This window comes from Grampus griseus (genome assembly GCF_964374135.1).
Source record: "Grampus griseus genome assembly, chromosome: 1".
NCBI lineage: Eukaryota > Metazoa > Chordata > Mammalia > Artiodactyla > Delphinidae > Grampus > Grampus griseus.
In genome coordinates this window covers 71,521,993-71,544,146 of record NC_139017.1, presented here as the reverse complement: position 1 = coordinate 71,544,146, position 22,154 = coordinate 71,521,993, and the positions used below count along the sequence as shown (strand labels likewise).

At 47.8% G+C, this 22,154-nt stretch overlaps 2 protein-coding genes across 10 annotated transcripts in view; one reads left to right on the top strand and one right to left on the bottom strand.

Annotated features, from left to right (window-relative positions):
• Nucleotides 1-162: 162 nt before the first annotated feature.
• Nucleotides 163-4,540, top strand: MSTO1 (misato mitochondrial distribution and morphology regulator 1). Of its 3 annotated transcripts, none has more exons than XR_014297065.1 (14): nucleotides 163-290; nucleotides 401-536; nucleotides 1,037-1,106; nucleotides 1,202-1,277; nucleotides 1,540-1,594; nucleotides 1,681-1,819; nucleotides 1,986-2,103; nucleotides 2,181-2,315; nucleotides 2,423-2,575; nucleotides 2,878-3,009; nucleotides 3,083-3,267; nucleotides 3,723-3,823; nucleotides 3,913-4,025; nucleotides 4,323-4,459. XR_014297065.1 is itself a non-coding variant. In XM_082659535.1 (14 exons), the coding sequence occupies exons 1-14, from the start codon at nucleotides 207-209 to the stop codon at nucleotides 4,535-4,537; spliced, it is 1,716 nt and encodes a 571-aa protein (XP_082515661.1). In that variant the 5' UTR covers nucleotides 163-206; the 3' UTR covers nucleotides 4,538-4,540. The 3 variants fall into 3 exon arrangements, 2 of the variants coding, with proteins under 2 accessions (XP_082515661.1, XP_082515662.1); XM_082659535.1 differs by having other exon boundaries at nucleotides 3,719-3,823; nucleotides 4,323-4,540; XM_082659536.1 differs by having other exon boundaries at nucleotides 3,719-3,823; nucleotides 3,913-4,029; nucleotides 4,296-4,540.
• A 36-nt stretch (nucleotides 4,541-4,576) lies between these two features.
• GON4L (gon-4 like) overlaps nucleotides 4,577-22,154 on the bottom strand; it is an 89,051-nt gene continuing 71,473 nt past the window's right edge. For 5 of the 7 annotated variants that reach the window (XM_082659476.1, XM_082659471.1, XM_082659474.1 and 2 more), the window contains 12 exons: nucleotides 18,644-20,347; nucleotides 17,783-18,038; nucleotides 16,994-17,178; nucleotides 15,904-16,101; nucleotides 14,539-14,682; nucleotides 9,675-9,818; nucleotides 9,453-9,572; nucleotides 8,164-8,277; nucleotides 7,393-7,603; nucleotides 5,717-6,344; nucleotides 5,522-5,624; nucleotides 4,577-5,115 (listed from right to left, as the gene is read on the bottom strand). In XM_082659476.1, coding sequence (XP_082515602.1) covers nucleotides 4,966-5,115; nucleotides 5,522-5,624; nucleotides 5,717-6,344; nucleotides 7,393-7,603; nucleotides 8,164-8,277; nucleotides 9,453-9,572; nucleotides 9,675-9,818; nucleotides 14,539-14,682; nucleotides 15,904-16,101; nucleotides 16,994-17,178; nucleotides 17,783-18,038; nucleotides 18,644-20,347 — 3,957 coding nt within the window. In that variant the 3' untranslated portion in view covers nucleotides 4,577-4,965. The remainder of the gene's footprint in view (nucleotides 5,116-5,521; nucleotides 5,625-5,716; nucleotides 6,345-7,392; nucleotides 7,604-8,163; nucleotides 8,278-9,452; nucleotides 9,573-9,674; nucleotides 9,819-14,538; nucleotides 14,683-15,903; nucleotides 16,102-16,993; nucleotides 17,179-17,782; nucleotides 18,039-18,643; nucleotides 20,348-22,154) is intronic. The other 2 variants (XM_082659473.1, XM_082659475.1) reach the window with 2 other exon arrangements.

The following is a 22,154-nucleotide window of genomic DNA, read 5'->3' as shown; positions in this document are numbered from 1 at the left end:
GCAAGACTGTTCCACGCCAGGAAGAGGCGGGGTATGAAGAGCGGGGTCATTAAAGCCCAACGAATCGTTTATCCTATGGGAAAGGATGTGTTTATGGGCCAATAGGACGCCGGGACTGAGGCCCCACCCACAAGCCTGCTGAGCCAATCGGCAAGGAGCAGCGAGTGGGCAGGCTGTGGCTGTGCTACCCAGCGGAGCCGCGCAGCATGGCGGGGGGTCCCCGGGAGGTGCTCACTTTGCAGTTGGGACATTTTGCGGGTTTCGTGGGAGCGCACTGGTGGAACCAGCAGGTAAGGTCTCTGGGCGGCTGCCTCAGCTGAACCTTTCCGGATCTCCAGTCCTTGCCTCCGGCCTGTTCCTCTCGCCACCCGAGTCCAGTCCTTCCTCTGTGCCTCCCCAGGATGCTGCGCTGTGCAGGCCGACCGATGCCAAAGAACCGCCGGGAGAGCTGTGCCCCGACGTCCTGTACCGGACCGGCCGGACGTTACACGGCCAAGAGACTTACACGCCGAGACTCATACTCATGGATCTGAAGGGTTAGGTGGTGGCTGGAGTCAGCCAATTCCCAGTGTTCTCCTTCGCGTGTGGAGTCTCTAGCATCCGTTCGCGTCAAGATCCTTGACCCCGACTATACTAGGCTGAAGGACCAGAGATGAGGAGCCCCAAGGAGGGCTAACCACAGTATGCCAACACCTGAGGGGACGGAAGAAAGCAAAATTTTATTCCGTTCAAGAGCTATCTCTGGAATGGGCTACTTGTCCCTAGACACAGTGAGATGAACTGTGGCGCTCCCGTAGAACCACTGGGTGTGGTCTTTGCCCAGGTCCCAAAGCTAAGGACTAAGCTGGGAAATGAAGGATGGAATCTACATTCTCCTAGGCAAGGGTTTTTTTCAACCCATGTCTAATCAAGAAAGCTTGGAAGGGCCAAGTGCTGGAGTGATGATGACAGCAGGTTGTCAGGTGATCAGAGGAAGGTTAGCTGAACGACTGGAGGGACAGGGCTTTACCTAACATTGTCTGTTATTTTTGTACAGGTAGTCTGAGCTCCCTAAAACAAGAAGGTGGACTCTACAAGGACAAGCAGCTAGATGCTGCAATAGCATGGTACTTGTGATGTTTGGAAAGGAGTTGGGAAGGAGCATAGCAAGCTGGAGAACTCAGGGAAACTGACACTATGATCAATCTCCAATTTCTTTCAGGCAAGGGAAGCTCACCACACACAAAGAGGAAATCTATCCCAAGAACCCTTATCTCCAGGACCTCCTGAGTGCAGAGGTGAGGGCCTCTGCCCTGAACTTTTAAGCCCAGTGCTACAACCAGAGTGCCTCCACTGGGGCAGAGAAAAAGAGAATTTTAGCCATCTTAAATGCCCTAGAATGGTATTTTGAGGAAAAGCACTTTTTTCTCCTACTAAAGGACTGTGAGTACGTGAACGGAAAGGAAGTTGTAGGGTGTGGCCAGCAAAATCAGGGAGGATAAATCAACTTTTGCGTCTAGACGGCCTGGACCTAAATGTAGATTTTCTCATCCCGCCCAGGGAGTGCTGAATAGTGATGGTATCTGGAGGGTCAAATCCATTCCCAATGGCAAAGGTGAGACTTCTCCAGATACTGCAAAATGGGGAGTGGGGCAGAGCAGGAACATGGAGAAAGGTACGTTTCCTCTGCTTTTTCTTCAGGTCCCCCACCATTCACCACCGCTACAACTCCAAAACCAGTTATCCCCACAGAGGGCAGCATCAGAGTCTGGTCAGACTTTCTCAGAGTCCATCTCCATCCCCGGAGCATCTGTATGATTCAGAAGTACAACCATGATGGGTATGGAGGGCCCCAGAGGCTGTGAGGCAAGAAACTGGGTCCCCACTAATGTTGGATGAGGCTCTTGAGGCCATCTTCCCTGCCCTCCTCCAATACAAGAGCTCTTGGGCGGAGGGATGGAAGTGGGGGAGTCCTGTAAATCCTGGACTGTGTTTATGCATGGCAGGGAAGCAGGTCGCCTGGAGGCTTTTGGCCAAGGGGAGAGTATCCTGAAGGAACCCAAGTACCTGGAAGAGCTGGAGGACAGGCTGCACTTCTACGTGGAGGAATGCGACTACCTGCAGGTAGCTGCGTGGCATCGCGGGCACTTGGGTAGAAACTCCCCTCATCCTGCTGACTTTCGCCATTCACCTCTCTCCAGGGCTTCCAGATCCTGTGTGACCTGCACAATGGCTTCTCTGGGGTAGGCGCCAAGGCCGCAGAGTTGCTACAAGACGAGTATTCAGGGCGGGGAATAATAACCTGGGGCCTGCTCCCTGGTCCGTACTGCCTCGGGGTGAGTAGTTCTTGTGGGGAGAAACGGTCACAGGGTAAGGAGGGAGAAATGAGGATAGCCCAGTGAGAAAGTTGGTTCAAACAAACTACTCTCATTTCTTTCACCAGGAGCCCCAGAAAAACATCTACCGTCTGCTAAACACAGCTTTCGGTCTGGTGCACCTGTCTGCTCACAGCTCTCTGGTCTGCCCCTTATCCTTGGGTGGGAGCCTGGGGCTGCAACCTGAGCCACCTGTCAACTTCCCTCACCTGCAATATGATGTAAGGCTCCATGCTCTTGTTCTGACTGCAGCTAGTGACAGGGCAACACACACATGCGCACGCGCACACGCTCGCCAAGTCAGCCTTTATCTGCTACTGGCTCTATTCTTGAAGCCTCAGCTTGAACTCGGCTCTGATGTGGCCTCTTAGATGACATTGTCCTATGCTTATCCAGCCCTGGACCAAACACACCCCTGCTTTGTCCCAACGCATGCGGGCCTCTCTGCCATTACTATTCTGCCTCCACACTCTCTTTTCCACACCCAGAAGGCCAAGTGCTCTTCTCTGTATCCTCTTTACAGGCCGCTCTGCCCTTCCACTGTGGCGCCATCCTGGCTACAGCCCTGGACACAATCACTGTTCCTTATCGCCTATGCTCCTCACCAGTTTCCATGGTTCATCTGGCTGATATGCTGAACTTCTCTGGGAAAAAGGTATTAAGCTTTGTGAGGAGATGGGTCAGAGCTGAGAAAAAGCTCTATAACTTGATTTCTTCCTTACCTTTAGGTGGTCACAGCAGGAGCAACCATCCCCTTCCCCTTAGTTCCAAGCCAGTCCCTCCCTGATACGCTGATGCAGCTTGGAGAGGCCACCCCATGGACCCCACTGTCTGCATGTGGGGACCCTTCTGGAACGTGCTGCTTTGCCCAGTCCGTGGTGCTGAGGGGTCTAGACAGAGCATGCCACACCAGGTGAGGGCTGGTGGTCCTTAGGAGCCCTTGTCAGACTTTTGTTTCACATCCTTTTCTCATACCTCTGGGTGTTCTAATGGCACTGCCCTGCTCGCCTTCCCTCTGGGCCACTTAAAAGAAAACAGGGGCTTCCCTGGTGGCGCAGTGGTTGAGAGTCCGCCTGCCCATGCAGGGGACACGGGTTTATGCCCCGGTCCGGGAAGATCCCACATGCCGCGGAGTGGCTGGGCCCTTGAGCCATGGCCGCTGAGCCTGTGCGTCCGGAGCCTGTGCTCCGCAGTGGAAGAGGCCACAACAGTGAGAGGCCCGCGTACAGCAAAAGAAAAAAAAAGAAAACAAAAGAAAACAAAGGCTGTGAGCATCCCGATCAGCTGATGGCCTGAGAACCTAAGTCCTAGTTTCTCATTCATGCTGCCACAGATTAAAGGTTGTTTTGGCTTTGTTCTGGCAGTCAGCTCACCCCAGGGACACCCCTGCCCTCCCCCCTCCATGCGTGCACCACCGGGGAAGAAGTCTTGGCCCAGTACTTGCAGCAGCAGCAGCCTCGAGTCAGGAGGTCAGTATAATGCTTGCCCCCGCTCTCCTCCCAGACCTGCCACCTCCCCTGACTTCTTCTCACTCAGCTGCTGTCCTCTTGCCCCACAGCTCTTCTCATCTGCTGCTGACTCCCTGTAAGGTGGTTCCTCCTTACCCCTACCTCTTCTCCTCAAGCCTCAGCCAGCAGGGTTTGGTTCTGGATGGTCCCCCAACAGGGGCAGGTATGTAGGAGGTGAAGAAAACCAAGAGGTTTTCAAGCATGGGAGAGTTTTACTATACCCCTTCCTGGATAAGGTACTTGGGAAATTCCCAGTTTAACACTCCTTTATTCACCCTATGGCTCCTGAGAGAAGTGTTCTTCCTCTGGAGTGCTGGTATACAAAGGGGAGAGGACACAAAATTTATTGAGTTTACTATATAATCAAGTCTACCAGAGGCCCAGACTTCCCTGTGTGTGCAACAGACCGAGGGTAGAACAGTGGTCCATTCAGAGGGTTCCCGTTTCCCTCCCTCCGCAGCAGTGGAGAGCATCCCAGTGCTCGGGGCCCTCTGCTCCTCTTCATCCTTGAACCGGACCCTGGGAGATTTGGCCAAAGATCTCGCCAGACTCGACCTGCGGCGCTGGGCCAGCTTCATGGACGCTGGAGTAGAACAGGATGACCTAGAGGAGACGCTGCAGGAGCTACGCAGCCTGGCCCAGTGCTACCAGAGTGGCGACAGCCTCATGGACTAAAGCTCCAAGAAAAGGAAAGAGCTAGTTTACAATAAAAACTGCTGGATGCAGGAGCTCAGTGTCTTTGGACTGGCTACACCAACACACGCATTTATACATTTAGAAACACTGTGATCAGATCACACAACAATAAATATGTACCACCAGACAAAGAAGAAAAGAAAAAAACACACAGAAAAGGAACTGGGCTGCACTCTCCCTCAATGTTCTTTACAACGTAGATTTCTAAGGTCTTCATAAAAGACACACAGGATGGCAGGGCCATCCAACCCCCAGCCTGCCATTGTCCTTGTCCCTGGCCCCCTGCTCCGCCAGCTCCTCACACTGAGCTCAAGGGTTTTACAAGCAAAGTACAGCCAGCCTTCCCCCGATCAGGGTGCCTGTTGGATTCGATCCTGTGCAGATGACACCCTCACGCTCCCAGGGTCTCACTCATCCAGCTCTTCCTCAGACAGAAGGTCCCCGTGGTCAGACAGCTGGTCTGTATTGCTGGTACTGGTCGCATCGTCCTCATCCTCGGAGCTGGCCTCGCAGGCTGTGTGGAAAAGCTGCATGAGTTCTCGAAAACGATGGGAAACCTAGAAGGAGAGGAGGAGGCTTGCGTTCACCTTTCTGAAGTTAGTAACATTTTAACATTTACTAAGCACTATATACCAACTTGAACAGTCTTGTTTGTTCTACACAGTAAGGCGGTGAGGGCTGTGCCCTCCTTACAGATAAGGAAGCTCGGGTTAAAAGGCTAAACATTTTGCCCAAAGTCACATTCCTTCTAAAAACAAAACTAGAATGCAGTCCCTGGGGCTTCTACCTCAAAATTCAATGCCCTCTCTCTTCTAGAGCTACGACTAACCACGCTGACAAGCCAAGGTTTTCCTCAGGGCAGACCTTTATAATCACCAATCACCTCTGAGTTGGCCAACCTGTCCTCTTCCTTTCCTTGGTTCCTCTGGAGCTTGAAGCTCTAGCAGAGTTTCCCCTACTTACCTCAGTAGGGGTCTTATTTCCCAGCTGCTGGGAGATGATGCTAAAAGTCTGCGGCTGTGCTCCTTGCTCCTGGCACATGGTCAGAATCACACGGTCAGCTTCCCTGGAATCCACATAAGGCAATTAATCTAAACCAGTAACATGGGTGTGCTCCATGCACTTCCTAAACACGCTCACACATCCATCCCCACCTACCTTGTCCACAGGACAACCTTTTCCCCCGTGGAGCTGACCTTGCTGTTGTTGGCACACACTGTAGCTTCTGTGGCCTTCGTCTGTGTCTCCCCCACTGGACCCTTTCCCTGTATTCCACTGTCTTTAGCCAAACCTCCTCTAGGGGCTTTGGGAGAAGTCTCTGAGGTGTCAGTACCTAATGAAGAAGATCCATGGACAGGAGACACCCCGTCCGCTGTCACCCCAGCTCTACTGGAAGGCAGCCAGCTCTCCTGAGTATCTGGTTTCCCAGACACCTGTCTTCCCCCTAAGTCTGCGGTCCTTGAGGAAACAGGACTCGGGAAGGAAGCAGGGGGTTCAACGGTTCCGGGCAATTTCTCAGTTTCTGAAGCATTCCAGACCAGCATGGAAGCCTGTGACTCATGCCCTGGCTTATGGCCCTCGCCCTCATCCTGAAGTCTGGGGGATGCCCTGGGGCAGGAGAGAACCTCAGGCCCAGCCTGGTTACTCCTAACAGCGCACAGCACAGTTCCAGTTTTGGAGGGAAGCTGAGGAGTCTCTGGTGAGCAGGGCGGTGGGCCATCGAGGAGGAGCTGGTCTGTAAAAGTCACTTCTTGAGGAGACAGCAAAGTGCTCCCTGCTGCCAATCCTGTTTAGGAGGAAAATAAGGATCTAAGGGTATGGACAGTGTAACAATGCATCTAAGGACACAAATTACCACGGGGTCACTCTGGCAAGCTACCGTGATAAAGTTCTAAGGTCCAAGAGTGAGGTGAGGGTGGGGGCTAGGGTCACTTATATAAAGATATGAAGTCCGACTGCCAAAGCTGAGAATGGCTGAGGCTTTAGGAATGCAGACCACAGAGGATATGGTGACAAGGGGAAGGGGTTCAGGAATGGGAACACAAGAAGAAAATGCTGGGACTTCCTGGTGGCGCAGTGGTTAAGAATCCGCCCGCCAATGCAGGGGAGACGGGTTCAAGCCCTGGCCCAGGAAGATCCCACATGCCGCAGAGCAACTAAGCCCGTGAGCCACAGCTACTGAGCCTGCGCTCTAGAGCCCACGAGCCACAACTACTGAAGCCCGTGTGCCTAGAGCCCGTGCTCCGCAACAAGAGAAGCCACCGCAATGAGAAGCCTGCGCACTGCAAGGAAGAGTAGCCCCACTCGCGTAACTAGAGAAAGCCCGTGCGCAGCAACAAAAACCCAACACAGCCAAAAATAAATAAATTTATATTAAAAAAAAAAAAGAAAATGCTGGATTGTGTCGATTTGTAGCACTCTTATTTCTGCAAGAGGATTGAGGCCACAGGAAAGAAAATTAAGGCTGGACAGTAAGGATTTCCTACTGGTTTATTAGTAAAAGAGGTGGTAGTCCATCCCTGAAAAGACTAATAGGGCTTCCCTCGTGGCACAGTGGTTGAGAGTCCGCCTGCCGATGCAGGGGACACGGGTTCGTGCCCCGGTCCGGGAAGATGCCACATGCTGTGGAGCGGCTGGGCCCGTGAGCCATGGCCGCTGAGCCTGCGTGTCCGGAGCAACGGGAGAGGCCCCAACAGTGAGAGGCCCGCGTACCGCAAAAAAAAAAAAAAGAAAAGACTAATGTTATCCAGGCTCAAAGACGTTCTTGCTTGAAGTATGTGAGAATGAGACAGAAATAAAGGGAGAAAGGCTGGGCTGGCAGCTGGCTCACTCACCTGGAACAGGCATCTCTCCCTTTCTGGTACTCCTGCCAGTCCTGCTCTGGGTTGCCTCCGTGCTTTCTCGCTCTTCTGGGGTTTCCTCCTCCATCACGTCCTTGCCCTGCCCAGCTTCCTTAGCACCAGGCACGGGACTGGCCTCTCCATGGGGGCTGCCGCCTACCAACTCATGGGGCTCCTTGCTCTTGTAGGATTTGCTGTCACAGACCTGCAGAGATGGCCTTCTGGGTCAAGGGTCTTCTGACCTCTTTTGTCTTAGGGGCCGACCAAAGGAAGAAACCTTGCCATGATGCTCAGCAAGTCAACCAACATGCATGCCTGCTCCAACAATTGTAAATGGCCCAAAAAAGAGTGCTGGATTCTACCAATCCTCTAACCAAGGACTGTATTTCTGCTGCCAACCAACCCTACTTTAGAGAACCAGCATTACCTTTAGGCTATTTTCCTCACACAGGTTTGTTTCATTAAAAAAAAAAATCTAAGAGGGAAATATATGAACTGGTTGATTCTTCCCTATTCCAAAAGCTTCACCTACAAGATTCTCTTTAAAAAGCAAAATCCATTATACATATATTTTTAAAGATTCTATTTATTTTGCATACACACACTAATGTGTATGCGTACGGCATATTACTTATCCCCATGTAATCTTTTTAGGAATTCAATAAGGTACACATCTGTGGTAGCAAACAATACCCCAAACAGCAAGGCAACCTGGGGGTTGCCCTAGGCAGCTCCGATACCCCTTGGTACCAGTTCCCTCCTCACCTTGCTGCTGCAGTGGCTACAACTTCTCCTCTTGCTCTTCTTCATCTTGGAGTCAGGACCTCCCTCATGGCAGCAGCAGGCACAGTCCTTGGCCCCATCTGGCCACTCAGCCTCCTAGGAGACACTTGGGCTTGGTTAACTGCCAAGCATTTTTGGTACCAATAGAGGGAGCTAAGTTGTGAGCCACCTGAACAAGCCTGCCCCCTGACCCCCTTCCCCGCTTCCTTTCTCTTTCATTATACACCATCTCTTCACGTTGCCTGGGGAAATCAATGCCCAAACTCAACTAAAGCCTACTATGAATCCCTGAAACAATCTGTAGATGACCCAAAGACTGACATATCCCAGCTGCCCAGATGTTTCAAGAAATATTTAAGTGCAATATAATCTGAGGCAAAGTCACTGGAGAGCTCCCTCATGAGGTATGATCTACTCACTCGTCTGTCTTTGTTTCTGTCTCCCTGTTCCCTGAGCTCTCCCCTCTCCTCCAATCCCCTTGAGAGGGCTTTGTACATATGGAAGGCTCACTCAATGATACTCTGTTCAACAAACCCAAGACATAAGTACCATTACCATCCCCACTGACAATGAAGAAACTGAAACAAAGAGAGATTAAATAAATCGCCCAAGGTCACTCAGCTACTAAGAAGCAGTTTTCCCGAAGAAAGAGTACAAGACATGTAGTAAAGGGAAATGGACTAAAAAGACTACTTCTTGAAGAGCAATAGACAGCAGTGAGTACAAGCAGACTCTGGAGCCAGACAACGCAGGCTCAGATCCTAGCACTGCCCCTGATTAAACATGAGACCCTGGCAATGGCCCCTCTCTGTAATTCCGTTTCCTCTTCTATAAAATGCAAACAAGAGCAATCTTTTCATAGGGTTATTGTGAGAGTTCAACGAGTGAATAGTCCGTGTAAAATATAAGAGACACGTGATACTTTGGAACACAGCTCAGTATTAGCTGTTGTCATTATTATTAAAATGATGAATCCTGGTTCTATTTTTTCACAAGAACAGAAAGGAAGAAGACCCAGCGACAAGAGAAATAGCTCTGAGCTAGAGAAACAGATCCTTCTAATGAGGCAATCATGGGTGGGACCTCTTCAGAAGCTGCACCGTTCTTCCCATGGGCTCTGCATGTCCACAGCAGCCTGACCTTTGGTTCCTGCTCCATGACTGCCTCAGATCACAGAGGCTTTTGCACCACCCTAAGCCAGAGAACCACTCAGACAGAAAACTCAAGGCTTGATTCATGAAAGATGGATAATCCCCAACAACCTGGTGTACCTTATCATGATTTTGGACCCCAATCTCTTTTCTTCTTTTGTTCTTTGAGGCTGTGGGTATCTTGGGAGGTTCCTCTTCCTCTTCCACATCAGGCAGTGCCACTTCTTCAAAGCCATCAAACTGGGGAGGAGTTGGTGCCACTCAACACAGACTCTGGGCAGATATCCCTCCTACACATGGCCTTCCCCCTTCACAACCCTACAGCAGCCTCACAGCCTGTACCTCATACTCTTTCTCCTCAGTCCAATTGATCTCTTCAAAGTCACCCATACGGCTAGCTGCTGGGCGCAAATGGTCAAAGAAGATGGAGAACTCATCCTGTAGGTGGTCATGGCCTTTGAGGAGCTGCCACATCTGTGTCTTGAGCTGGGGAGAGTTGCAGAAGGAAAGATAAAGTCTCCAGAGCCTCTCTAGGCCACCATTCCAAATCAATCCCACATACTTCTGGGTTCTACTTTCCTAGTTAACTGGGAGACACACAGAAGCCTCTCTTTGATAGCTAAGAACTCTTAAACTTCCTCTCCCTCCTTACTTGCCTACAAAGCAGGGGTACAGGCAAACCTCATTTTAGTGTCTTTCCTTTACTACACCTCATAGATACTGTGTTTTTTTACAAACTGAAGGTTCATGACAACGCTGTGTTGAGCAAATCTATCAGGACAGGGCTTCCCTGGTGGCGCAGTGGTTGAGAGTCCGCCTGCCGATGCAGGGGACTTGGGTTCGTGCCCCGGTCTGGGAAGATCCCACATGCCGCGGAGTGGCTGGGCCCATGAGCCATGGCCGCTGAGCCTGCGCGTCCGGAGCCTGTGCTCCGCAACGGGAGAGGCCACAACAGTGAGAGGCCCGCGTACCGCAAAAAAAAAAAAAAAATCTATCAGGACCATTCTTCCAACACCATTTGCTCATTTCATGTCTCAGTGTCACATCCTGGTAATTCTCACAGTATTTCAAAATTGTTCGTTATTATTATATTTATTATGGCGATCTGTGATCAGTGATCTTTGACATTACTACTGTAATTGTTTGGGGGCACCATGAACCACACCCATATGAGAAGTGAAGAACTTAAAAAATAAAACGCTGTATGTGTTCTGACTACTCCATTGACCAACTGTTCCCCCATCTGTCTCCCTCTCCTTGGGACCCCCTATGCCTGAGACAATTAGGCCAATTTCAGTTGAACACTTAGGCCCTACGAAGCCTCAAATTGTTCAAGTGAAAGGTACAGTCGCACATCTCTCACTATAAATCAAAAGCTAGAAATGGGGCTTCCCTGGTGGCGCAGTGGTGGAGAGTTCGCCTGCCGATGCAGGGGACACAAGTTCGTGCCCCGGTCCAGGAAGATCCCACATGCCGCGGAGCAGCTGGGCCCGTGAGCCATGGCCACTGAGCCTGCGCGTCCGGAGCCTGTCCTCCGCGGCGGGAAAGGCCACAACAGTGAGAGGCCCGCGTACCGCAAGAAAAAGCTAGAAATGATTAAGCTTACTGAGGAAGGCATGTCTAAAGTCAAGACAGGCCAAAAGCTAGGCCTCTTGTGCCAAACAGTTAGCCAAGCTTTGAAAGCAAAGGAAAAGTTTGTGAATGAAATTAAATAGTGCTACTCCAGTGAACACACAACTGATAAGAAACTAAAGCAACCTTATTGCTGATATGGAGAAAGTTTTTGTAGTCTAAGATCAAACCAGAATATCAAACCAGTGACAACATTCCCTTAAGTCAAAGCCTAATCCAGAGCAAGGCCCTCTCTTCAGTTCTATGAAGGCTGAGAGAGGTGAGGAAACTGCAGAATAAAATTCTGAAGCTAGAAGAGGTGGTTCATAAAGTTTAAGGAAAGAAGCCATCTCTACAACATAAAAGTGCAAGATGAAGAAGCAAGCGCTGATGTAGAAGCTACAAGTTATCCGGAAGATCTAAGATAATTAATGAAGGCAGCTACACTAAACAACAGATTTTCAGTGTACAAAAAAGCCTTTTATTGGAAGAAGATGCCATCTAGGACCTTCATAGCTAGAGAGGAGAAGTCAATGCCTTCCTTCAAAGCTTCAAAGAACAGGCTGACTCTCTCTTGTCAGGGGCTAATGCAGCCAGTGACTTTAAGTTGAAGCCAGTGCTCATTTACCATTCCAAAAATCCGCATTATGCTAAATCTACTCTGCCTCTGCTCTTTTAAATGGAACAACAGGGACATCCCTGGTGGCGCAGTGGTTAAGAATCCGCCTGCCAATGCAGGGGACACGGGTTTGATCCCTGGTCTGGGAAGATCCCACATGCCGTGGAGCAACTAAGCCCATGTGCCACAACTACTGAGCCTGCGCTTTAGAGCCCATGAGCCACAACTACTGAGCCCTCGTGCCACAACTACTGAAGCACACGTGCCTAGAGCCCGTACTCTGCAACAAGACACTGTGATGAGAAGCCCGCGCACCACAACGAATAGTAGCCCCCGCTCGCCGTAACTAGAGAACACCTGCGCACAGCAATGAAGACCAAACGCAGCCAAAAAATTTTTTTTAATTATTAAATAAATAAATGGAACAACAAAGCCTGGATGAAAGCACATCTGTTGACAACATGGTTTACTGAACATTTTAAGCTCACTGTTGAAACCTATTGCTCGGGAAAGAGTCCTTTCAAAATATTACTGCTCAGTGACAATGCACCTGGTCACCCAAGAGCTCTGATGGAGATGTACAAAGAGATTAATGTTGTTTTCATGCCTGCTAGCATAACATCCATTCTGCAGCCCATGGATCAAGGAGTAATTTTGACTTTCAAGTCTTAGTACTTTAGAAATACATTTCATAAGGCTACAGCTGCCACAGATAGTGATTCCTCTGATGGATCTGGGCAAAGGAAATTGAAAAGCTTCTGGAAAAGATTCACCATTCCAGATGCCATTAAGAACATTCGTGGTTCATGGGAAGAGGTAAAAATAGTCAACATTAACAGGCGTTTGGAAGATGTTGGTTTCAACTCTCACAGATGACTTTGAGGGGTTCAAGACTTTAGTGGAGGAAGTAACTGCTGATGTGGTAGAAACAGCAAGAGAACTAGAAATAGAAGTAGAGCCTGAAGATGGGATTAAATTGCTGCAATCCCATGACAAAACCTGAACAGATAAGGAGTTACTTCTTGCAGATGAACAAAGAAAGTGGTTTCCTGAAATCTACTCCTGGTGAAGATGTTGTGAAGATTGTTGAAATGGCAACAAACGATTTAGAATATTATATAATACTACTACATAATATTACATAAACTTAGTTGATAAGGCAGTGGCAAGGTTTGAGAGGACTGACTCCAATTTTGAAAGAAGTTCTACTGTAAGTAAAATGCTATCAAACAGCATTGCAGGCTATAGAGAAATCATTCATGAAAGGAAGGGCCAATCGATGGAGCAAACTTCCTTGTTGTTTGAAACTGCCATATCCACTCCAGCCTTCAGCAACCACCACCTTGATCAGTCAGCACCATCAACACTGAGGCAAGACCCTCTGGCAGCAAGAAGATTACAACTTGCTAAAGACTCAGATGATGATTAGCATTTTAATTAATTAATTTATTTATTTTTGGCTGCGTTGGGTCTTGGTTGCTGTGTGCAGGCTTTCTCTAGTTGCAGCGAGTGGGGCCTACTCTTCGTTGCAGAGCACGGGCTTCTCATTGCAGTGGCTTCTCTTGTTGTGGAGCATGGGCTCTAGGTGTGCGGGCTTCAGTAGTTGTGGCACGCAGGCTCAGCAGTGGTGGCTCGCAGGCTTAGTTGCTCCGTGGCATGCGGGATCTTCCCAGACCAGGGCTCGAACCCATGTCCCCTGCATTGGCAGGCGGATTCCTAACCACTGCGCCACCAGGGAAGCCCAGCATTTTTTTTTAATTGAAGTACAGTTGATTTACAGATGGTGAGCATTTTTTACTTAACATGTGTAAATTTTTTAGAGCATAATGCTATTGCATACTTAATAGACTAAGGTATAGTGAGTCTATAGTGAGGTATAGAGTTAAACATAACTCTTACATGCACTGTGTAACCAAAACCTTCGTGTGACTCACTTTATTGCAATATTCTCTATAACAATATTCTCTATATAATAACTCTATTGTGGTGGTCTGGGACTGAACCTGCAATATCTCCAAGGTATGCCTGTATATTTTTTTATCGAAGTATAGATGATTTACAATGTTGTGTTAGTTTCAGGTGTATAGCACAGTGATTCAGTTTACACACACACACATTCTTTTTCAAATTCTTTTCTCTTAGAGGTTATTACAAAATATTGAGTATAGTTCCCTGGGCTATACAGGAGGTCCTTGTTGGTTATCTATTTTATACAGTGTGTATATGTTAATCCCAAACTCTTAATTTATCCCTCCCCCGCCCCCTTTTTCCCTTTAGTAACCATAAGTTTGTTTTCTATGTCTGTGGATCTATTTCTGTTTTGTAAATAAGTTCATTTGTACCTTTTTTTTTCTTTAAGATTCCACATATAAGCGGCATCACATGATATTTGTCTTCATCTGTCTGGCTTACTTCACTTACTATGACAATCTCTAGGTCTATCCATGTTGCTGGAAATGGCATTATTTCATTCTTTCTTATGGCTGAGTAATATTCCATTGTATATATATACTACATCTTCTTTATCCATTCCTCTGTCCATGGACATTTAGGTTGCTTCCATGTCTTGGCTAGGTATGCCTGTATTATTAACAGGTTTGATTCCCAGTGACACCACTCTCTATCCCTGCCTTACTGATGTCCAGCTCAGGCACTAACTCAAGGCAGAGCAAGGAAGCAGCCCAATCCTCCCGATACCCACCACGCAGAACATCACTTCCTTCCTCGAACTTCCCTTCCAGGGCACTTACGGCACCCCTAAGCCTGTGAGGAGCAGTCAGGCTTTGGTTTCAGGTGACAACCACCCCACCCCAGTGCTTTATGCTTTAGGTAAGCCTAAAAATTCCTTGCCTTCTTCATCCCCTCCACGAAGTCCACCGCTCAGAAGCAAGAGGATATGGAATAGATTAGGGAAGGGAGAATGAAGGGCCTAAAGCCCAGGTGACAATGGAAAGGAAGTAGGACAGGAAAGAATACCTCAGTGATCTCCTGGGGCAAGCAGTCTGCACAGCTCTGGAGGACCTTGATAATCTTTTGGTGGTGTGAGGGGTTCTCTGCAAAGCAAATTTCCAGCTGCCGAAGAAACTTGCGACTCTTCTCGAAAGCCTGCTGCTCCTCAAACTACAAGAGTGGAAAGAGAGCAAAAGAGGAGTCATCTATACAGTGTGCACAGGACTTGAGGGTTCTAAGCGTAAGAAGCAAGAAAAATATGCTAGGGGCATGGGGAATAACAAGGCTCTGGTTTACAACCGTGAGATCATTTTTGGCCGTGCTGCGCAACTTGTGGGATCTTAGTTCTCCAATGAGGGACTGAACCCGGGCCCTGGCGGTGAAAGTGCTGAATCCTAACCACTGGACCACCAGGGAATTCCCTGTGAGATCTTTTTTTTTTAAAGACTCTAGCATCTATCCACCTTGGGTCACTGGGGTCTACCAACCCAAGAAAACTAAGATGTAAATGAAAGATTCAAGAGTTATACATCTCAAGCTGCTTACTGTTTCATGGATTGTGAGATCAGACACATTTCACGGTTTACAAAGAACTTTCACATATATACTCATTTGATCCGCATAATAATACAGGAAGGGAAGATTATGTATAATCATACCATTACCATTTAACTGCTTTAAGACTCTCAAAATAATCTCATTATATCCTTTATTCCTGTGTTTATCCATCTTGACAGACACCCAGAACTAGTGGGATATTCCTCATGTTCAGACACTTATTCTCCAACATTTCAAATGTCACTTTACCATACAGGCCTTCCCAGACCACCGTGTATAAAACTGCAACATTCTCACTATAAAGCATTATATATATTTTACTGTTTATATATACACTATCATTTTTATTTTATATATATATATATATATATATATTTACAATATATATGTCTTACTGTTTATCACCTAACTTTCCCCATGAGAACATAAGTTCCATGAGAACATAAGCTCCATGAGGGCAAGGATTTTAGTCTTTTATAATTACTATATCCCTAGTACCTAGAACTTTGCCTGACAAATAGTAGGTACTCAATAAATATTTGTTGAATGAATGCCTGTTTCACAACAGTGAGAAGCAAAGGGCATATGATTTACCTAAGGTCTCCACTGGAAACAAAGGAAAACCCCCCTCATTTTACATGTAAAGAAAATGAGAGAACAGAAGTTGGGAAGATCATCCCTTGAAAAGAAGGAGGCTCTCATGACCTTGGGCTAGGGGAAGGCTATCTGACTGGAAGCAGTCAGGAGACTGGAACAGTGCTGATCAACACTATTCAATCCCAGTCTTGCTCTGACCCAAGAATCCTCGTGTGCTGTCTTTGCCCCTCTACTTACTAATCCACAGGCCAGGGCTTGCTCAGGCAATAGGAAAGCAGCAAAGTCCTTCAAGAGCTGAGGCCAGTCCTGGAGCAGGATTTGCAGGCTCTTGTAGAGATCCACAGCTGTCTGCCTCTGAGTATTTGACTCAAATTCATAGATGACCTGAAGGAAGTCCTCATATTTGCCAGGGATATGCTGCAGGGCTTCTCGGACCTATACAGGAGGACTTTCAATCATCAATACCCTTCCTTTGGGCCCCAACAAGAAACAATGGGACAGAGGGAGGAGGAGGAGTTACTGTTAGAGAGCTCTGGAATTATCCTTCAGAGGCTACTCCTCTGACAGGTCCTAAGATCTGTTAATGGAAGACACAGGGCCATGAGCTAGGCACAGCTCTTTTTCTGGCAGTGGGGGATGGAAAAACCTTCATTTTCTAGAGACCAGAGCCCTACCCACAATACCAGGTAAGCTTTTCTCTAGCTCACAACCCTAACCTCTCCTTCCTGGTTTCAGCTCGGTACTGAGATATATAAGGAGTACTTGGTATGTATATTTCAGCACGGCACCATCTGAGGGTAAATAACACATAAATTAGGAATGTTAGTAAAATATTAGGAGACAAGAAAAACCATGACTATCACTGCTAGTACTCCACTTTGCTGGGGGTATAAAGGAACCAGGTGGTTACCAAAAGAATGAGATAGGGACCACTGCCACCAACAGGTTGGTTCATGACTCTAAAGATCACTGAGGCCCATTTTCTGGCCAGTGTACCAAATGTCTTTCTTTTCAAGACAAGGGCTCAGTAAAGGTCCTCATTAGCCTATCCCCTCACTGATGACGGTAGAAGTCACCTTTCCCCCATTTCTGGGCAAGAGACAAGTAATATGCTAAGGCAGTAATAATAAATCTGCTTAGGACTGAAGTCGGTGTCCTTGTAGTTCTCTCACACAGTTCTTTTGGTAATTCCAGGAAAACAAAGGCAGAGGCATAGAAGGCTGTTGTGCAGCCTGAAAAGCATACCTCATTTTAAAAACACCTCCCCTGAAATAGAAGCAGTCTCAATGAAAGCAACTGGCAGGAACAGGAAGCAGCGTTTGCCTACCCTGGTCAGATAAGCCTGAGCAAAGGCCAAATCCTTCTGCTCCCTGAGTGGATCTCGCTCGAGGATGTCCTCATCATACAGCAACAGCAGCTTGGAGGTGTCCTTGCTGGCCCGGGCCCGACTGCCCCGCTTGTTGCGAACTCGATGATTGCTCCGGCCCTTTCCAGCAGCTTTGATGTTCTCTCCTTAGAGTACATGTGAAAACAACTGTCTGTCCCTGCAACCTCTACTCTCCCCATCCCACCGCCCCACCCAAATCCTATATTATGTAGTAACTTGGGAGAAAAGCTGTTGGAAAAATGTTATGAGAGGCACGTCTGTCCCCGTCAAGTCAGGCCTATGCAGAGTCGGCAGCATAACTGCATTAACTAGCATGATAATGAGATACCCAGCTACTGCATACTGAAAATGGAAGTCTAAAAAGAGTGAGTATGGTCTGATGTTGGGCTCTCAAGAGACTGTCTTGGTGAGGAATAAGCAGTGCTTTCTGAAATGAACATAACTCTTGGCCTCATGCATGACAGATGAATTAAGAACCAGTATAAAAACTTGCATGAACTGAGTACAAATCTAGCAGCTGATGAAAGTCAAATTTAAATTTTCTGAGCGTCTCTTCTCTGCAATGGCACCAGGTTAAACATCTGTCTGGGGGAAGGGTGACTGGCAGGGGGGATCCAGAGGATTTCCTCTGGAAACTAGCACCTGTTTTATAAGCTAGCCATTCTGCACATGTCCCTGAGACAATGAGGCCACCTGAGACCCGCCCCCATTCAGGCCTGTCCAACTCACCTGGTGGGGACTTGCTGGTCTCTACTTCTGGAGCAGTCTTGGGGGAGGCAAAGGTGGTAGGAGGCTTCTCAGCAGGGTCTCCAATGGCTTCGTCTGTCATTTCATCCTCTTTCTGCAGGCTTTCCATTCCTTCTGCTTCTTCTTCCTCTTCTTCCTCAGGTTCAGAGTTCTCTTCCTGGGAGTTCTCTTCCTCAGACTCACCCTCCTGACTCATGCGCCTTTCAGATGCAAGCCAAGTCAGTTTCTCCATTGTTTCCTGCAAAACACCCCAAAGAGTGTTCAAGAGAGCTATCTACAGTGGCTGACCAAGTGCTGACTGTACAGACTTTTTCAGGAGAAAACTGAGGTTAATTAACTGATTGGGGGGTGGGAAGCAGATTTTTTTTTGGAGGGTGTTGGGGTTTTTTTTTTTTTTGCTTTTTTTTTCTGGCCACGCTGCGCAGCTTGCGGGATCTTAGTTCCCCAACCAGGGATCGAACCCAGGCCCCAGCAGTGAAAGTGCCAAATCCTAACCCCTGGACCACCAGGGAATTCCCAAGCAGTTGTGTTTTGAACGGTCGAGCCTGAAGATAATTTTCTTTTGCCAGGGTCCATACTTATGATTTTTTGGGGGGGTCATTTAAATTGTGCTCAAGTGATTCAATTTAATGTTTAAATGAGTTTAAGTCAGATGTAATAAGTAACATTTCACTCTTTCCCTCTCCTCTCACCTCAAGCCCCAAATTATGTCCCGTGATACCTTAAAAAGTCAAAAATGATTTTAGGACTATCTATAGTGCAAAAAGCAAGCAGGCAGCCTATCAGTAAATTAAACCTATTACAGAGTCCACAAAATATTGGAGAACAGTCCCCAACTCTCACCTGGAGTTCCGGGACAGAGAGCACAGATTCCTCAGAAGCTGATGACATCTCATCTTCCTCATCCTGGGTAAGGTCATCAAAGTCCTCTTCTTCCTCTTCCTCTGGCCCATCCTTCTCTCCTCCAGTTTCTGGCCCAGCTGGGGTCCCCACTGACTGACCATCAACACTGCATAAGTCTTCGGGCTTCCCTGAGGGGCTGCTAAGCACCATTTCAGGGTCAGTGGAGGTTGAAGCATTCCTTGGGGACCCCTTGCTCATATCTCCTGAGTTTCCTTCATCAGCAGGCTCTTGAGAAGCTGAAGGGGTTTTAGCTGGTTGACTCCTCTCCTCCTCCTGTTGTAGGACCGTCTGTTTCTTCACCTCTCTAGGCCCGCTTGACTCCTCACTTGTGAAGCCAGTGTCCAATTCCACAGCATGTTCTTCTTTGATTTCATCACAGCTGTCCTGCTCTGGGGATCCACCAGAGATGTCCTCCCCGGGGTCTTTAGGTTCCATCTTAATGATTTCCTCTAAATCCTCAGGGGAAGTGTTTAGAGATTCTTGGAAGCCCTGAGGCAGTGGTTCTGCAGCCTGCCTCCCCTCCTCTGTTTTCACAAGAGTCCAGCCATAGGCATTGCCCTCTGACAACTGTTCCTGGCACACCCGGTCTGCTGGTGGAGGCCCTGGGCTGTGCTCCTCTTTGGGGAAGACAGCAGCACAGAGAGGAGATAGTTCCTGAGGTTCTAATTTGGGTTCTAGGCCTTGAAAGGCATTTTTCCCCTCAGCCAAAGGACAACCTATGTCCACACTCACTTGGGCTTTATCTTCAGGGGCAGATGGTACAGAAAGATTCACAGAATTGCCAGAAACAATTAAGGGTGGGATGGAGGAGGCCACAAGGGGCTGGTTCAATGGACAGGGGAAGGAAGTAGGGTTAACCAAGAGGGTGGTGATGGGAATGGTCTGAGGACTCTGCGCCACAGTTGCACTGACAGGCTGGATCATGTTGCAGCCACTGCCAAGGCTCACAACCTTCACGGTGGTGGCAGGAACAGTAAAGATAACAGGCGCAGGGTGGATGAGGGGGGCAGGCTTCAGACAGAGAGAGGCCTTGGCCCCCCTTCTCTTTGAGGCTCTCCGTTTCACACATGGCTTTCGAAACTTAGAAGGAGAAAGTGAGGGCAGCATTACCTTGGGCACAGGGGCAGAGGAGAGCAGGGTCTGGGGCTCAGGCTGAGGGAAGCTGGTCCTGGCCTCAGGGGGCGTAGTAGGCAGCGCTGCTGGAGACTCAAAACTATCACCCCCAGGGACCCCCAGTGGAGGGCCACCTGGCACTGTCTGTAAGACAGTGGCCGGCTGGATCACGTGAGGAAGCGGGACCACCATTTTGCTCGGAGGGGCTTCTGACTGAGTTGACCTAGCTGCTGTTTTCCCAGAACTGGAGCTAGGCTGGAGAGAGGGGCTGGGTCTGATGAGGAGGGGCTTCAGGACTGATGACCGCTTCTGTCTCCAGGCCTTCCTAGAAAAACGGTTGGCAACTGGCTTCAGCTTCAGGACTACACCCTTAGGCAGTAGCAATGGGTACCGAGTTTCGCTCCCCAGTTCCGAGCTGCCTTTTCCTAGGCCTGGGTCTGAGGTGATCTCAGTGGTTCCGGTCACATTTCCTACCTCTCTGGCATCATCAGCTATGCGCTGCAGTTCCTCCTGGATGGACGGCAGACTGGCCTATTGGGAACAAGAACACTCGGATCTAGCACATGCCAGAATTTGGTAAAAATAATTGGGCTTTCTGGCCCAGAGATAAATCCACGTACATATGGTCACCTTATCTTTGACAAAGGAGGCAAGGATATACAATGGAGAAAAGACAGCCTCTTCAATACGTGGTGCTGGGAAAACTGGACAGGTACATGTAAAAGAATGAAATTAGAACACTCCCTAACACCATACACAAAAATAAACTCAAGATGGATCAAAGACCTAAATGTAAGGCCAGACACTATAAAACTCTTAGAGGAAAACATAGGCAGAACACTCTATGACATAAATCACAGCAAGATTCTTTTTGACCCACATCCTAGAAAAATGGAAATAAAAACAAAAATAAACAAATGGGACCTAATGAAACTTAAAGGCTTTTGCACAGCAAAGGAAACCATAAACAAGACGAAAAGACAACCCTCAGAATGGGAGAAAATATTGGCAAACGAAGCAACTGACAAAGGATTAATCTCCAAAATATACAAGCAGCTCATGCAGCTCAATATCAAAAAAACGAACAACCCAGTCCAAAAATGGGCAGAAGACCTAAACAGACATTTCTCCAAAGAAGACATACAGATGGCCAACAAACACATGAAAGGATGCTCAACATCACTAATTATTAGAGAAATGCAAATCAAAACTACAATGAGGTATCACCTCACACCGGTCAGAACAGCCAGCATCAAAAAATCTACAAACAATAAATGCTGGAGAGGGTGTAGAGAAAAGGGAACCCTCCTGCACTGCTGGTGGGAATGTAAACTGACACAGCCACTATGGAGAACGGTATGGAGGTTCCTTAAAAAACTAAAAAGAGAACTACGATATGACCCAGCAATCCCATTACTGGGCATATACCCTGAGAAAACCGTAATTCAAAAAGATACATGTACCACAGTGTTCACTGCAGCACTATTTACAATAGCCAGGACATGGAAGGAACCTAAGTGTCCATCAACAGATGAATGGATAAAGAAGATGTGGCACATGTATACACTGGATTATTACTCAGCCATAAAAAGGAACGAAACTGAGTTATTTGTAATGAGGTGGATGGACCTAGAGTCTGTCATACAGAGTAAAGTAAGTCAGAAAGAGAAAAACAAATACCGTATGCTAATGCACATATACGGAATCTAAAAAACGGTAATGATGAACCTAGTGGCAGGGCAGAAATAAAGACGCAGACATAGAGAACAGACTTGAGGACACAGGGCAGGAAGGGGAATCTGGGACAAAGTGAGAGAGTAGCGCTGACATATATACACTACCAAATGTAAAATTGATAGCTAGTGGGAAGCTGCTGCATAGCACAGGGAGATCAGCTCGATGCTTTGTGATGACCTAGAGGGGTGGGAGAGGGAAGGTGGGAGGGAGGCTCAAGAGGGAGGGGATATGGGGATATAATGTATACATACAGCTGATTCACTTTGTTGTACAGCAGAAACTAACACACCATTGTAAAGCAATTACACTCCAATAAACATATTAAAAGATAATGATAATTGGGCTTTCTAGATATTAGGTACCTTTCCAGGACAGTCTCGAGACATCTTTTTAAGAAGGATTTTTCTGCATGATATCAGATATTTCTAAAAAGACTACGTTCCAATTATATAGTCTAGAAACTCTCCTCTGAATTTCCTTTAAGAAACTAGCATTTTAACCACTATTTTTAAAAGGTTACAGAATCAGGTGGAGAAGTGGGAGAGGAAGGGCAACTGAAGAAGATTTCTTAAGTCCTAGTTCTACAACTAAAGCATCAGAG